The sequence below is a fragment of the Somniosus microcephalus genome, chromosome 22, assembly GCF_052327205.1.
Source record: "Somniosus microcephalus isolate GS21.2 chromosome 22, FLI_Smic_1.0, whole genome shotgun sequence".
Lineage (NCBI taxonomy): Eukaryota > Metazoa > Chordata > Chondrichthyes > Squaliformes > Somniosidae > Somniosus > Somniosus microcephalus.
The window spans coordinates 21,401,501-21,416,167 of NC_141008.1; the positions used below are offsets into that span (position 1 = coordinate 21,401,501).

The window sequence follows — 14,667 nt, forward strand, 5'->3', positions numbered from 1 at the left end:
AAGTACCAAAAAACTACTTACCCTCCATCTTGTAAATTCACTCAGAGAGTTTGGACCATATTTAACTTTAGCAACTGCAGATTTCACAAAGTCTTTTCCAACTGCTCTTATCTCAGTAGCTGTCGGGGATTCGGAGAGCTGGGCCTTGTAGTTTTTCTCCCAAAAAGCAGTTACCTACAAAAAATCAAAACAAAAAAAACAGATGCTTTGATAAAATGTATACTGGCACATTCTTTTTTTTCCAAAGCTCGGTTCAAAAATCCTCCTCCACCTTCTTCCTGCGATAATCTGAGGTTAGCAGAAGTGACTCTGCTTCAGAGTTGGAATTTAGGGATGTGAGGAATATGGGTTTTTGGGACCCCAGAAGCATTATTTGCAGTTCAAATACAGGGGAAAAAAAAGATGGAATGATAGGAAATGCCAAAAGAAAGTGAAAAATTGCAGGGGAAAGTGAGTGAGAGGTGAAAAGAAACAGGAATTGGTCATTGAAAATCAGTTAAAATTAGCCAATACTGAGCTCGATTTTATATAGACTCCATTTAAGTGTGTGCCTCAGATAAATAATTACATGTCAAATCATGAAAAGTCCAACATATACTTAACAGCATCACATTATTTCCTTCTTTCTAATGTATCTTATTGTAAATTAGCTCAGAAGAGCCAGAAGATGCTGCCTTTTAAAATGAATTTAAGTCAATCCCAAATTTCATCAAGCAAAATCTTTGCTACTCTATTAGCACGCACTCACTTGAGACATTAGATGCCGGCTGTTGACAAACCTCAGGTGATTTGCACTGGATGTTATATCCTTGCCATTGAGTCGCCGGAGATTAGGCAACAGATACATCACCTTGTAGGTGTCACAGATCTGGAAAGAAATAATCAAGATTTACATATTATCCAGGCAAAATATTCTAAAAACATTCTAGACATAATAGATCAGCAGAATTTGATTACTTTTATATATATTTTCCTTTCTGTTGAACTATTTTAGAATTTCCCATCACCAAGATCACTGATTTTCAGTTTTTATGGAAATATTGAACGGAATCACAATATTAACAGGTCCTCAAAACACCAGTAAAAATGCTGCAAAATGTCATGCAATAGAAACAGAAATTAACTTATTCATTTATTAAGTGGTTTTGCATTTAGAATTTTTGGAATGTGATCTCCAATATACCAGTAAAAGTCCTAATATCTCACATAATTAAAATAGAATCTGATTTACCCAGTCACCATGCAACAGTGGCTCTACCCACCACCACCCATACTGTTCCAGTTCTCCTCTGCACTCTCTGTATTCTGCTTGATTCTCTACTGTATTATGAACTTAACATTTATCGTAAGCTTTCTTTTCCGGTTTCATTTTAATCTCAATTTCTTTAGTCATCTAGGGAGCTCTAGTTTTGGATGCCCTTCCTTTCCCCCTCATAGAATACTACATAGGACCCAAATGAAGAGGGGAGCGGCAAATAAAACATACCTCTTAATCGTCCCGTTTTAATTAGGGTATCACAATGTAGTACAATGAGAAAGGCAGCAGCAATGCACAAAACACCCAAATGGTAAAATAAGATGGTTTGCTGGTTTTGCGGAAAGCCAATGCTCCCATCCAAAAAAAATTCACCCTTTCAACACATTGCAGGTCAAAAGATATAGATACATTTTTTATAAAGAAGCTGATGGCAGTGCTGTGATCTAGCACGATGTAATAGCGATTGCTGATACTACAGTACAGGAAACTTTGGTTTATCCGGAGGTTGTATGTCCAGAATACTCGATCTAATGGCAAAAATCAGGAGCCGTTTTCTGTAAGTTTTTTTTGATCTCGTTCTTTTTTTTTCTCCCAGTCAGCCACTGCAAGGTCTGTAGCTATAGCAACAGCTTCAGCTAGAGACGCTTGCAGCTGCAGCCGACTCTTTAGAAGCTGTTGCTAAGCAACAGTGTTTGTTGTCAGATACGGAGGTGAAAACCTCTGTATGCTTTAACATTAACTTTGTATGTCCAGCAGTTTTGATAGATCGGCAACACGCCGGTCCCGTCGCTGCCGGATATCACAAAGTTTCCTGTAATAGAAACCGGTTCAACCCACCCCACTGCCCAAGTTCCCAGTTTCAGCTGAGTGGCTATGGTGAGGCACTAAATAGATTCTGGACACATTACTCCACACACAACATGCAAAAGGGCGCAGGCTTCATTCAGTTCACAGGAAACTCTGTCTTTACATGCTCACCTTTTGCTATGAACACAAGATAAAGTTGTTGATAAAGCAGAAAATCTAACAGCAAGTGTCTAATCTTGGCCATGCCTTCGGGTATTACTTCTCCAGAGAGAATTACAGTACCCTGGAGCTATTCTCCTTCATTTCCTAAAGACAGGCTCAAGGGATAGCCAGATGTTGCAGCAGATCATTTGCCTACTCTGGTTAGTTGGCCAATGTTTTGTGCCATGAGTGAGGGAGGAAGGCCCATAAATCTATATAGAGAACGGTAGAAAACTTTAGATTTTTTCAGCACTTTAGTATATAAATCTAAAAGCAGAATGTTCCATAAATCAAATCTAGACAGTTTTAATCATGCCAAAGATGCTAGCTTGATCACACCAGTAATTTTTTTTCTACTCAGCCATATGTCAGCTCAATTGGTAACACCCTCACCTCCGAGTCAGAAGGTTGTGGGTTCAAGCCCCACTCCAGAGACTTGAGCACAAAAATCGAGGCTGAGGGAGTGCTGCACTGTCGGAGGTGCCGTCTTTCGGATGTGACATTAAACTGAGGCCCCGTCTGCTCTCTCAGGTGGACGTAAAAGATGTTATGGCACTATTTCGAAGAAGAGCGGCACGGTGGCATAGTGGTTAGCACTGTTGCCTCACAGCGCCAGGGACCCGGGTTCAAATCCAGCCTCGGGTGACTGTCTGTGTGGAGTTTGCACATTCTCCCCGTGTTTGCGTGGGTTTCCTCCGGGTGCTCCGGTTTCCTCCCACAGTCCAAAGATGTGCGGGTTAGGATGATTGGCTATGATAAAAATTGACCCTTAGTGTTAGGGGGGATTAAATACGTGGGGTTATGGGGATAGGGTGGGATATGTGTTGGTGTAGGGGTTACGGGGATCGGGTGGGATATGTGTCGGTGCAGGCTCGATGGGCCGAAATGGCCTCTATCTGCACTGTGGGGTTTCTGTGATTCTGTGAAGAGCAGGGAAGTTATCCCAAGTGTCCTGGGCCACTATTTATCCCTCAATCAATATCACTAAAACAGATTATCTGGTCATTATCACATTGCTGTTTGTGGGAGCTTGCTGTGTGCAAATTGGCTGCCGCATTTCCTACATTACAACAGTGACTACACTTCAAAAAGTACTTCATTGGCTGTAAAGCGCTTTGGGACGTCAGGTGGTTGTTAAAGGTGCTATGGGAATGCAAGTCTTTCTTACTCAATAATGTGGTTTTAATCACTTACTGTCAAGTACAAATTATCTTCACAATTGAGATCTTCGAGATTCTCGAACTGGTTCAGTGATGTAACCTGCTCCATATCATTATTGGCACAGTTGAGAAGTTTCAGGTTGACAAGTCCCAGATTCTTTGGAATTTCTGTCAGCAGATTTCCAGACACATCCAGTTCTTCCAACTTCTGTAGTTGGGAAAATAATTTTGGATCCAAATCACTCGCTTTCAAGTGCAAGTTAGAAAGACTGAATAGAAATGGGAAAACAAAATTAGACGGGATTAAATCTGAAACAAATATTATGACTGAACACCAACTGCAGTATCATTAGCACTGTAATTTGCCTGGGTTGTACACAAGCAGTTCCTATTTTGAATACTGCTTTGCTTATAAACAGATAGTGGGGGAGAAATTGGGTGAGTAGCGCCACCTGTTAGCGCCTAAAGAGGCAGGCAGTGGCTGTAGCGCCACTGGCTGCACCTCCTGCGATATTCAGCAGGGGCGCTAATGGTGGCGTTAGCCTGTTGCGCTGCGCCGCCACCGATGATGTCATCGGTGTGCGCAGCGCCCCATTCGCGATATTTGGTAGCGAACGCTGCAGTTGCGCCGTTCGCTACCCGCGCCCGGTTCATGAGGCCTTACTGTGCCGGCAGCGGCGCAAGTTAAGGTGGAGGTGCGGGGCGGCCGCCTGCCAGCACCTCCGTCCCCGGCCTCCTAACCCTCCACCCCCCCCCCCCCCCCCCCCCGGCGGCATTGCCGGTTGTTTCCCGAGAGCCCGGCACTTCTGCTTGGCGCCGGGCTCATTTGCCGGCACTCGCGAGCGGGGATCGCGCTGTTGCAGGCACCTCCCCCTTAACAGTGGGAGGAAGGCCTGCAGTACCGCAGCGTGCCATGCCGCTGCGGCACGTTGCGCTGCGATAATCAGTTTCAGCGCCCTAAGAGGGACGTGGAGCGCCTCGAGCCTCGCCCCGTGTCCCTCGAGGGGCACTGAAACTGAATTTCTGCCGATCGGTATCACTCCGATCGCTGCGCTAAATCCTGCGCTCAGGCGACTTTTGCGCCACTTTGGGGCCCCAACCCAATTTCTAGGCCAATATGCTTTAATCCAGTACAGTATAGTTGCACATTTCAGCATTCACTGTTACATTAAATACATAAACAGAGTCAATTTATTCTTCTACAAAGTAACGGTTAAATGTTCCAGAGTTTTGTACCTCCAGTATTAGGTTAATGCTCATTTACATCACCCTCCTACTGCCGGCCATATAACAAAATAAATCTTGTATGCATTGTATATACTTTAAAAAATGCTGGGACTAGACATAAATGATTTATAAAACCACTGGTAATTTATTCCAAGGCTGAAAGTCAACTCGGAATCACACATACCACCATAATTTACCGTGACTATTTTAACACCGTGAACCAACTCCAGAACATCCACCTTTAAGATAGTGTTCAGATGGTCTTTATTGACAGGTACATGTATGAAATACAAATTACTTTCAGTATTGATGGTAGATCTCGCAACCACTGCATTCTAGGTGTAATATTGTATCAATTGTTCTTACTTGATTTTCTTGATTTGTCCCAATTTTGAGTGTTTTGGGATTCCTTTTTGAAGCAACAGTCCTTTTGTGATCTTGGTCATTCTTGAAATTGTTGTTTTCTATCCTTTGGGAAAATCAACAAAGGCACAACTCAGATTCTGTTCCTTTACTCACTGAAGTCTGTGCAACAGAATGAAAATATACCATAGTGCTGCTGGCAGGTTTGTAAAGCAAAGCCTGGTCAAAAATTATTTGACAAACATCAAATACTCCCAGTCTGAAAATCAATCAACTCAATTAAATAATGCATTTTTAAAGAACTGAAACTCCTACTATTTCCAGATAACTCTGTAGTAAATAGTGGTACTGAGCTCACATTAATCTGGTCTAAAGTTTTTACTCCACCAGTATGGGGACAACAGGATTGAGCTTCACAATATATTTAATAGAAAGTCAGACCGGTGTTTAAAAAAAGATATCGGGCCGAATTCACCGCAGCACTCAAAATTTGCATGTAATGTGATTGAAAGCATTCCAACGAATAGTAACAATTTAGAGGCACATAACACCAATAACTAAAATCAAAAATTAGAATTTGAAGACTTTCTTGTCTTTTTATTAAATTTGATAATGGCTTCCTATTTCATTGACTCTCTAAATACATATTTGCCTTTGTATTGGCAGGCATAACATGTTGCAGCTGCAGGTGACTAGCAACAACAGATGCCTGAAGAATTTCACCTTGGTGCTTTGCTTGGAACACAAAAATTAAGAAATTATGCTGGAATACTATCGGAATTCAGAATTTCAAAAGCCATCAAATTTGGTTCAACAACTGATGGTTAATTAGATTTGAACTTCTACCAACAAGTGCAGATCAGGTTATAGTTTGCATTTTTCACATTAATACAACTGAAATCACAGAATGTAACACTGGCTTGATGGCACTCCATCCACCACCATAAACATAGAAACATAGAAGATAGGAGCAGGAGTAGGCCATTCAGCCCCTTGAGCCTGCTCCGCCATTCAATGTGATCATGGCTGATCATCCAAATTCAGTACCCTGTCCCTGCTTTCTCCCCATATCCCTTGATCCCTTTAGCCTTAAGAAATATATCCAACTCCTTCTTGAATATATTTAATGAATTGGCCTCTACTGCCTTCTGTGGTAGAGAATTCCACAGGTTCACCACTCTCTGGGTGAAGAAATTCCTCCTAAATGGCTTACCCCTTATCCTTAGACTGTGACCCCTGGTTCTGGACTCCCCGACCATCGGGAACATCCTCCATAAACATTCACTCCCTCCACTGCCGGCGCACTGTGGCTGCAGTGTGTACCATCTACAAGATGCACTGCAGCAACTCGCCAAGGTTTCTTCGACAGAGCCTCCTAAACCCACGACCTCTACCAAAGCAGGCTGCTTTGTCCTGGATAGTGTCGAGCTTGTTGAGTGTTGTTGGAGCTGCACTCATCCAGGCAAGTGGAGAGTATTCCATCACACTCCTTACTTGTGCCTTGTAGATGGTGGAAAGGTTTTGGGGAGTCAGGAGATGAGACACTCGCCGCAGAATACCCAGCCTCTGACCTGTTCTTGTTGACGCAGTATTTATGTGGCTGGTTCAGTATTTATGTGGCTGGTCCAGTTAAGTTTCTGGTCAATGGTGACCCGCAGGACGTTGATGGCGGGGGATTCTGATGCACTGAATTCAAGCAAGTGGCTGACATATTGGCCCTGAATTTCCGATCGGAGACTTCCTGCGTGCGGATGCCTCCGATCTGAAAAAATCTACGCACTTACCTGCTGGCTCCGTAGGTCCCAAGACTTGCCATCCTGGGCCTCTGCTCTACGAAATGCGCAGAGGCCCAGGTATCCCAGGGGCGCAGGTGGTCCCTGGGATCACGTGGGCCATGGGGAACCAATCAAAGAAGGGAATCTCCCTTCATACTTTTGACAGGTCCGAACGCATAGATGTCAAAAATATGAATGGGGATCACTTAAAAAAGTTAAACATTAAATAATTATTTTTTTTAATCACGTATTTAAAATTAGTTAAAATTACATTAAATTAAATATTTGAAACAAAAATTTTATTTTTTGAAAAAAAAATTAAGTTTTTTACAGGGCTAAAAATAAACTTACTTTTTTAAAAAGTGTTTTAAAATTATAAATGTGTAAAAATTTTATTTTTTAAAACTCTTATGCTGGTAAAAGCAAGCCGTACACCTGCTTTTACCAGGCTTAAGATTTTTAAAGGTTTTCAGCGGGTGGAAATTGTTCAGAAAGCGGAACGCTCTGCCCACGGAGGCCCTTTTCTTGGGCAGGCGGATAATCTGATTCTTGACGGATCGGAAGTGCCGGGTTTTAGTGCATGCATTTCACATGCCTGAAACCAGCACTTGCGAGGCCCCTATGGGTGCGTACACACCTCGTATACACCCGTGGGGGTCGGAAAATCCGGCCCATTATAAATGAGTGACTGTGTCATGTCAAGAGTTTGGAAAACACTAGGGCCCGGATATTCCGATCCCTATGGGTGTGTACGCGCTGTGTACCCACCCGTAGGGACGTCGGAAATGCCGGTTTCAGGCATGCACAGAATGCTCTTGACAGATCGGATGCCTGCCCTGGAGAAGGGCCTCTGCGGGGGGAGAGTTCTGCTTTCTGGAGAACCTCCGCCCGCAGAAAACCCTTAGAATTCGTACGCCTGGTAAAAGCGTAAGGCCTGCTTTTACCAGCATAAGAGTTGAAAAAAAGTTTTTTAAAAAAATTTCAGTCATTTATCATTTAAAAATACTTTAAAAAAGGTAAGTTTATTTTTAGCCCTGTAAAAAGCTTTAATTATAGATTTCAAAAAATTAAATTTTTGTTTAAAATATACAATTTATTGTAATTTCAACTAAGTTCGTAGATTTTTCCTCCGCCTCCGCACACAGGAAAATACGGCCCTAGATTCTTAAGCAGTCTTTCTAGTTTGTATGTACTGTAAATTACTAACTGTGCTGTATCTGTCTATACCTTTGTTCTGTAAATCAACCAGTTGTAAATAAATCCTATACAAAATGAGTTCAACATGATACTTCTCACCTTCCAATGAAAAGAGACATAGTGGGAATCATACATCAGTTCCAGCTCTCAGCATAACTATGTTTGTGAAAATCTGATTTGTCCTATGACATGTCAGTTCAATTTATTCAAGTCATTTGCTCTCAAAAATTGTTGAGGTCAAATTAACAAGTTATAGAGGCAGAGCAGGAGGCCATTCGGCCCATCGAGTCCGTGCCGGCTCTCTGTAGAGCAATCCAGTCAGTCCCATTCCCCCACTCTATCCCTGTAGCCCTGCAAGTTTATTTCCCTCAAGTGTCTATCCAGTCTCCCCTTGAAAACTTTGAGTGTCTCCGCTTCCACCACTTCTGTCGGCAGCGAGTTCCAGGTCCTCACCACTCGCTGTGTAAAAGTTTTTCCTCACGTCCCCCCTGTATCTCTTGCCCAAAACCTTAAATCTGTGTCCCCTAGTCCTTGGACCATCAACTAGCGGGAACAGCCTTTCCCCGTCTAGCCTATCCAAACCCGTCATAATCTTGTACACCTCCATCAAATCACCCCGCAACCTCCTTTGCTCTAATGAAAACAAATCCAGCTTCTCCAACCTGTCCTTGTAGCTAAGATCCCCCATCCCCAGAACCATTCTGGTAAATCTCCTCTGCACCCTCTCATGGGTCTTCACATCCTTTCTAAAGTGTGGTGACCAGAACTGGACGCAATACTCCATTTGTGACCTAACCAGCGCTTTATAAAGGCTCAGCATAACTTCTCTACTTTTGTACTCAATACCACTGTTTATGAAGCCCAAGATCCCATATGCTTTGTTAACCACTCTCTCAATATGTCCTGCCACCTTCAGGGACCTATGCACATTGATGCACTATCAATTACTACAAAAGACTGGAAGTTGAGAGAGTAACAAACAGGCTTTTATTACCAAAGAACAGAGCATGCCTCTTGTGGTTGCCTGGAATCCAAAAGGGCCGGGGGCTGCCGAGCAGCCACCTTTATACCCAGCCATGAGGGTGAAGCCAGGGGCGGAGTCAGCTGAGGCATGCACAGACAAGTACAACAATATGCAAGAGTGAACAACAGTACTAACAGTGAACAACAATACTAACAACAGTGGTGAACAACAATACTAACAACAGTGGTTTACCACATTCACCCCTTGTTTAGAATTGAGTCCGGCGGGGTGAAGTGCACTAAAAATTCGTGTACTGAAGTCTATCAGGAGGCCTTGTAAGCCGTCCTGAGCGTCGCAGCAGCGGCGGTGATGGTGCAGCATCCAACGTTGAACCCGGTGTCTCGTTCAGAGGAGGTGTAGCAGGTGGCGGACCCTGGGGCTGCTGCATGCCGTCTACAGGGGTCAGTGCGCGGGTAATGGGAGGTAGCGATGGTGGTCTCTCAGAGGCACCCGAAGGTGCGAGGTCTCGTGCGGGGACTGTGTCCTGGGGGTAGGCAGGAGTAGCGGTGGGTGGCGAAGAGGGTGTTTCAGGAGCACCCGCAGGTGCGAGGTCTCGAATGGAGACTGTGTCCTCCCGCCCGTCCGGGTACACCACGTAAGCATACTGCGGGTTGGCGTGGAGGAGGCTCACCCTCTCGACCAGGGGGTCCGCCTTATGGGTCCTCACGTGCTTCCGCAGTAGGACGGGTCCTGGAGAAGTCAGCCATGTTGGTAGCGAATTCCCCGACGTGGATTTCCTGGGGAAGGAGAACATTCTCTTGTGAGGAGTGGCGTTGGTGGGTGTACAGAGCAGCGACCGAATGGAATGGAGCGCCGCAGGGAGGACCTCCTGCCAGCGGGAGGTCGGAAGGCCCTTAGATTTTAAGTTTAAAAGGACTGCCTTCCAGACTGTCGCATTCTCCCTTTCCACCTGGCCGTTACCCCGGGGGTTGTAGCTGGTAGTCCTGCTTGTAGCAATGCCTCTCGCGAGCAGGTACTGCCGAAGTTCGTCGCTCATAAAAGATGAGCCCCTGTCGCTATGGATATAGCTAGGGAAACCGAACAATGCGAAGAGGTCATTCAGACATTTAATGACCGTGGTACTGGTCATGTCCGAGCAAGGGATGGCAAACGGGAAACGGGAGTACTCATCAATTATATTGAGGAAGTACACATTACGGTCAGGGGAGGGGAGGGGCCCTTTAAAATCGATGCTCAGCCGCTCGAAGGGGCGCGTGGCTTTGATCAGGCTCGCTCTGTCTGGCCTATAAAAATGCGGCTTGCACTCGGCACAGATCTGGCAGTTCCTGGTCATGGTCCTGACCTCCTCGATGGAGTAGGGCAGGTTACGGGATTTGATAAAATGGAAGAACCTGGTGACCCCCGGGTGGCAGAGGTCATTGTGGAGGGTCTGTAATCTATCAACCTGCGCGTTGGCGCACGTACCACGTGATAGGGCATCTGGGGGCTCATTGAGTTTCCCGGGCCAGTACAAGATATCGTAATTGTAGGTGGAGAGTTCGATTCTCCACCTTAATATCTTGTCATTCTTGATTTTGCCCCGCTGCTTATTATGAAACATAAAAGCTACTGAACGCTGGTCAGTGAGCAGGGTAAATCGTTTTCCGGCCAGGTAATGCCGCCAATGTCGCACGGCTTCCACAATGGCCTGGGCCTCCTTTTCGACAGAGGAGTGTCGAATCTCGGGGCCCTGGAGGATCCTTGAGAAAAAGGCCACGGGTCTCCCCGCCTGGTTAAGGGTTGCAGCTAGGGCAAAGTCGGATGCGTCGCTCTCCACTTGAAAAGGGAGGGACTCATCCACAGCGTGCATTGTGGCCTTCGCAATGTCTCCTTTTATGAGAGTGAAGGCTGCACAGGCCTCTGCTGTCAGGGGGAAGGAGGCGGACTTGAGGAGGGGTCGGGCTTTATCCGCATAGTTGGGCACCCACTGAGCATAGTAAGAGAAAAACCCCAGGCATCTCTTCAGTGCTTTCTGGCAGTGGGGGAGGGGGAGCTCCATAAGGGGGCGCATTCTATCGGGGTCTGGGCCGGTGACTCCGTTCTCCACTACGCAGCCAAGACTAGCAAGGCGCTTAGTACGAAACATACATTTGTCTTTGTTGTATGTGAGATTCAGCCGCTGGGCCGTCCGGAGGAATTTCCCTAGATTAACGTTGTGGTCCTGCTGGTCGTGGCCGCAGATGGTGACGCTGTCTAGATATGGGAAAGTGGCCTGGAGCGCGTTCTGGTCAACCATCCGGTCCATCTCCCGTTGGAAGACAGAAACTCCGTTGGTGACACCGAAGGGAACTCTGAGAAAGTGATAGAGCCGACCGTCAGCTTCAAAAGCTGTGTACTGGCGGTCCTCAGCCCTGATGGGGAGCTGGTGGTATGCCGACTTCAGATCAATCGTCGAGAACACCCGGTATTGTGCTATCTGATTGACCATGTCAGATATGCGGGGGAGTGGGTATGCATCCAACTGGGTGTAGCGATTGATCGTCTGGCTGTAGTCAATAACTAGGCGCTGTTTTCCGCCAGTCTTCACCACCACCACTTGTGCTCGCCATGGGCTATTGCTGCTCTCGATAATCCCTTCCTTCAGGAGTCTCGCTACCTCGGATTTAATGAAACCCCTATCCCCGGCACTGTAACGCCTACTTTTGGTAGCGATGGGCTTACAGTCGCGGGTGAGGTTAGCGAACAAGGAGGGGGGGAGACTTTAAGGGTGGAGAGGCTGCAAATGGCGCGCAGCGGGCGAGTTAAAAACTGCTGGCTGCAGACCGTGAGAGGGGGGAGGGGTCCACCGTACGCTAAAGTGACACTCTTAAGGTGGCACTGAAAATCCAACCCCAGTAGGACGGCAGCGCAGAGATCGGGCAGGACCAGAAGTTTAAAATTTTTGTATTCAGTACCCCGCACTGAAAGAGTCACCATACAGTAGCCGACTTCCGCTGACTGGGCTTTGGAAGCCATAGAGATGCGATGACGCGTCGGCAGGACCGGGAGAGAGTAACTGCGCACCGTGTCGGGGTGTATAAAACTCTCCGTGCTCCCGCTGTCAAAAAGGCAGGTAGTGGCACGGCCGTTTACCATAATGTCCATCATGGACCTGGACAGTTGATGCGGGCGAGATTGATCCAGCGTCACGGAAGCCAGTGTATGTTCAAGCGCGTCGATGCGGTCGTCCGATGAGGCGGTGGTGGAGTCCGGGTCCCCCGTAACCAAAGTCGGAGGCGTCCAAGATGACGGACAAAATGGCGGCGCCCACGGTCCCGATCCCCACGCGGCTGGGGGAGCCCAAGATGGCGGGCCAGATGGCTGCGCCCACGGTTCGCACGCGGCGCTGCTGGCGTTAGCGGTCTTCCCTTTGCAGGCGCTAACGTAGTGACCTTTCTTCCCGCAGCCGGAGCAGGTAGCATTCTTCGCGGGGCAGCGTGCTCTAGGGTGTTTAGCTTGGCCACAAAAATAGCATTTTTGTGCCTTGGACATCGCTGCAGCAGTCGGAGGTGGCGGTCCCATGGCCCAAGATTGCGGCGTCCACGGTGCGGGGCGATTAGGGGAGAAAGCGTCCATATTTCTGTGGGCCGCGTCGAGCGAGAGGGACACTGCCTTTGTCAGGTCTATTTCACCCTTCTCCAGCAGCCTCTGCCGGGAGTAGTCGGACCTTAGACCCGCAACGAAAGCGTCTCGTATCAGTCCCTCCGCATGTGCCGCGGCCGATACTTCCTTGCAGTCGCAGCCGCGTCCGAGTGCCCGCAGTGCCCGTAGGAAGGCCTCCACCGATTCCCCGGGCTGCTGTCTGCGAGATCTTAAAAGGTGCCTGGCATAGACCGTGTTAACCGGGCGTGCATACTGCCCTTTCAGTAGGTCGATAGCCGCCGCGTAGGTCGTCGCATCTTGGATTAAAGTATAGACTTGGTGGCTCACCTTCGAGGCCAGGATTTTCAGTTTATTTTCATCGAGAGTCACGGTCGAGGCTTCCAGATACGCCTCAAAGCAGCGCAGCCATTGTGCGAATTTAGTCGACGAACCCGCTTCTTGGGGGTCTAGGTCCAGGCATGTTGGTCTGAGGGCTCGCAGCAGCACCTGCTGCTCGGCGTTTTGCGCCATCGGTTGATCAGCATTCGCAGCCAACATTTAACTTTGGTAATAAAATTGATGCACTATCAATTACTACAAAAGACTGGAAGTTGAGAGAGTAACAAACAGGCTTTTATTACCAAAGAACAGAGCATGCCTCTTGTGGTTGCCTGGAATCCAAAAGGGCCGGGGGCTGCCGAGCAGCCACCTTTATACCCAGCCATGAGGGTGGAGCCAGGGGCGGAGTCAGCTGAGGCATGCACAGACAAGTACAACAATATGCAAGAGTGAACAACAGTACTAACAGTGAACAACAATACTAACAACAGTGGTGAACAACAATACTAACAACAGTGGTTTACCACACACATTAACTCCCAGGTCCCTCTGTCCCTGCACACTCTTTAAAACAGTGCCATTAAGTGTACATTGCCTCTCCCTGTTTCTTCTGCCAAAATGCATCACCTCACACTTCTCTGTATTAAATTTCATCTGCCACTTGTCTGCCCATTCTGCTAGCCTTTCTATGTCCTGTTGCAGTCAATTAATATCAACATTGTTTGCCACACCCCCAAGTTTGGTGTCATCGGCAAATTTAGAAATTCTACTCTGTATTCCAATATCTAGGTCATTTATATATATATATGTTTTTAAAAAAGCAGTGGCCCCCAGCACTGACCCTTGGGGAACACCACTGTCTACCGCCCTCCAGTCTGAAAAACAGCCATTTACCACAACTCGCTGTTTTCTATCCTTAAGCCAATTCCTTATCCAAGCTGCCACTGACCCACCTATTCCATGAGCCTCAATTTTGTTAACCAGCCTTCTATGTGGTACTTTGTCAAATGCATTCCGAAAATCCATGTAGACAACATCCATTGCATTCCCTTCATCAATCCTCTGTTACTTCATCAAAAAATTCAATTAGATTAGTCAAACACGATCTTCCTTTTACAAACCTGTGTTGGCTCTCCTCAATTAGCTCAAATCTCTCCAAATGCCCGTTAATCTTTTCCTTGATTATTGTTTCTAAAACTTTACCCTCCACTGATGTTAAACTGACCGGCCTGTAGTTACTAGAATTGTCCTTACACACTTTCTTGAACAATGGTGTCACATTTGCCACTTTCCAATCCTCAGGCACCTTCCCTGCATCTAGGGAAGATTGGAAAATTATGGCAAGCCCTTCCGCTATCTCCTCCTCCAATTCCCTTAGCAACCTGGAAAGCAAACCATCTGGACCAGGCGACTTGTCCACTCTAAGCATACCCAGCCTTTCTAGTACATCCTGTCTATCAAGTTTCATCCCTTCCATTGCTCCTACCTTTTCCACTTCTACCGATATTTTGTCAGCATCCACTTCCTTAGTAAACACCGATACAAAGTACTCATTGAGTTTTCTAGCATTGCCCTGCGCCTCGAAGCACACATCACCTTCTTTGTCCATAATAGGCCCCACCCCGCCTCTTACTACCCGCTTACTGTTTACATGCCAGTAGAAGATTTTTGGGTTCCCTTTTATGTTAACCGCCATTCTACTCTCATATTCTCTCTTTGCCAATCTTATTTTCATCTTCACCTCCCCTCTCAACT

At 46.6% G+C, this 14,667-nt stretch overlaps 1 protein-coding gene across 4 annotated transcripts in view; it reads right to left on the minus strand.

Annotated features, from left to right (window-relative positions):
• Nucleotides 1-14,667, minus strand: part of lrwd1 (leucine-rich repeats and WD repeat domain containing 1) — a 63,805-nt gene that overhangs the window by 42,651 nt on the left and 6,487 nt on the right. For 2 of the 4 annotated variants that reach the window (XM_085964283.1, XM_085964285.1), the window contains exons 2-5: nucleotides 5,020-5,117; nucleotides 3,461-3,695; nucleotides 749-868; nucleotides 22-174 (exon numbers count right to left, since the gene is read on the minus strand). In XM_085964283.1, coding sequence (XP_085820409.1) covers nucleotides 22-174; nucleotides 749-868; nucleotides 3,461-3,695; nucleotides 5,020-5,117 — 606 coding nt within the window. Of the gene's footprint in view, nucleotides 1-21; nucleotides 175-748; nucleotides 869-3,460; nucleotides 3,696-5,019; nucleotides 5,123-14,667 lie in introns of all 4 variants that reach the window. The other 2 variants (XM_085964286.1, XM_085964284.1) reach the window with 1 other exon arrangement.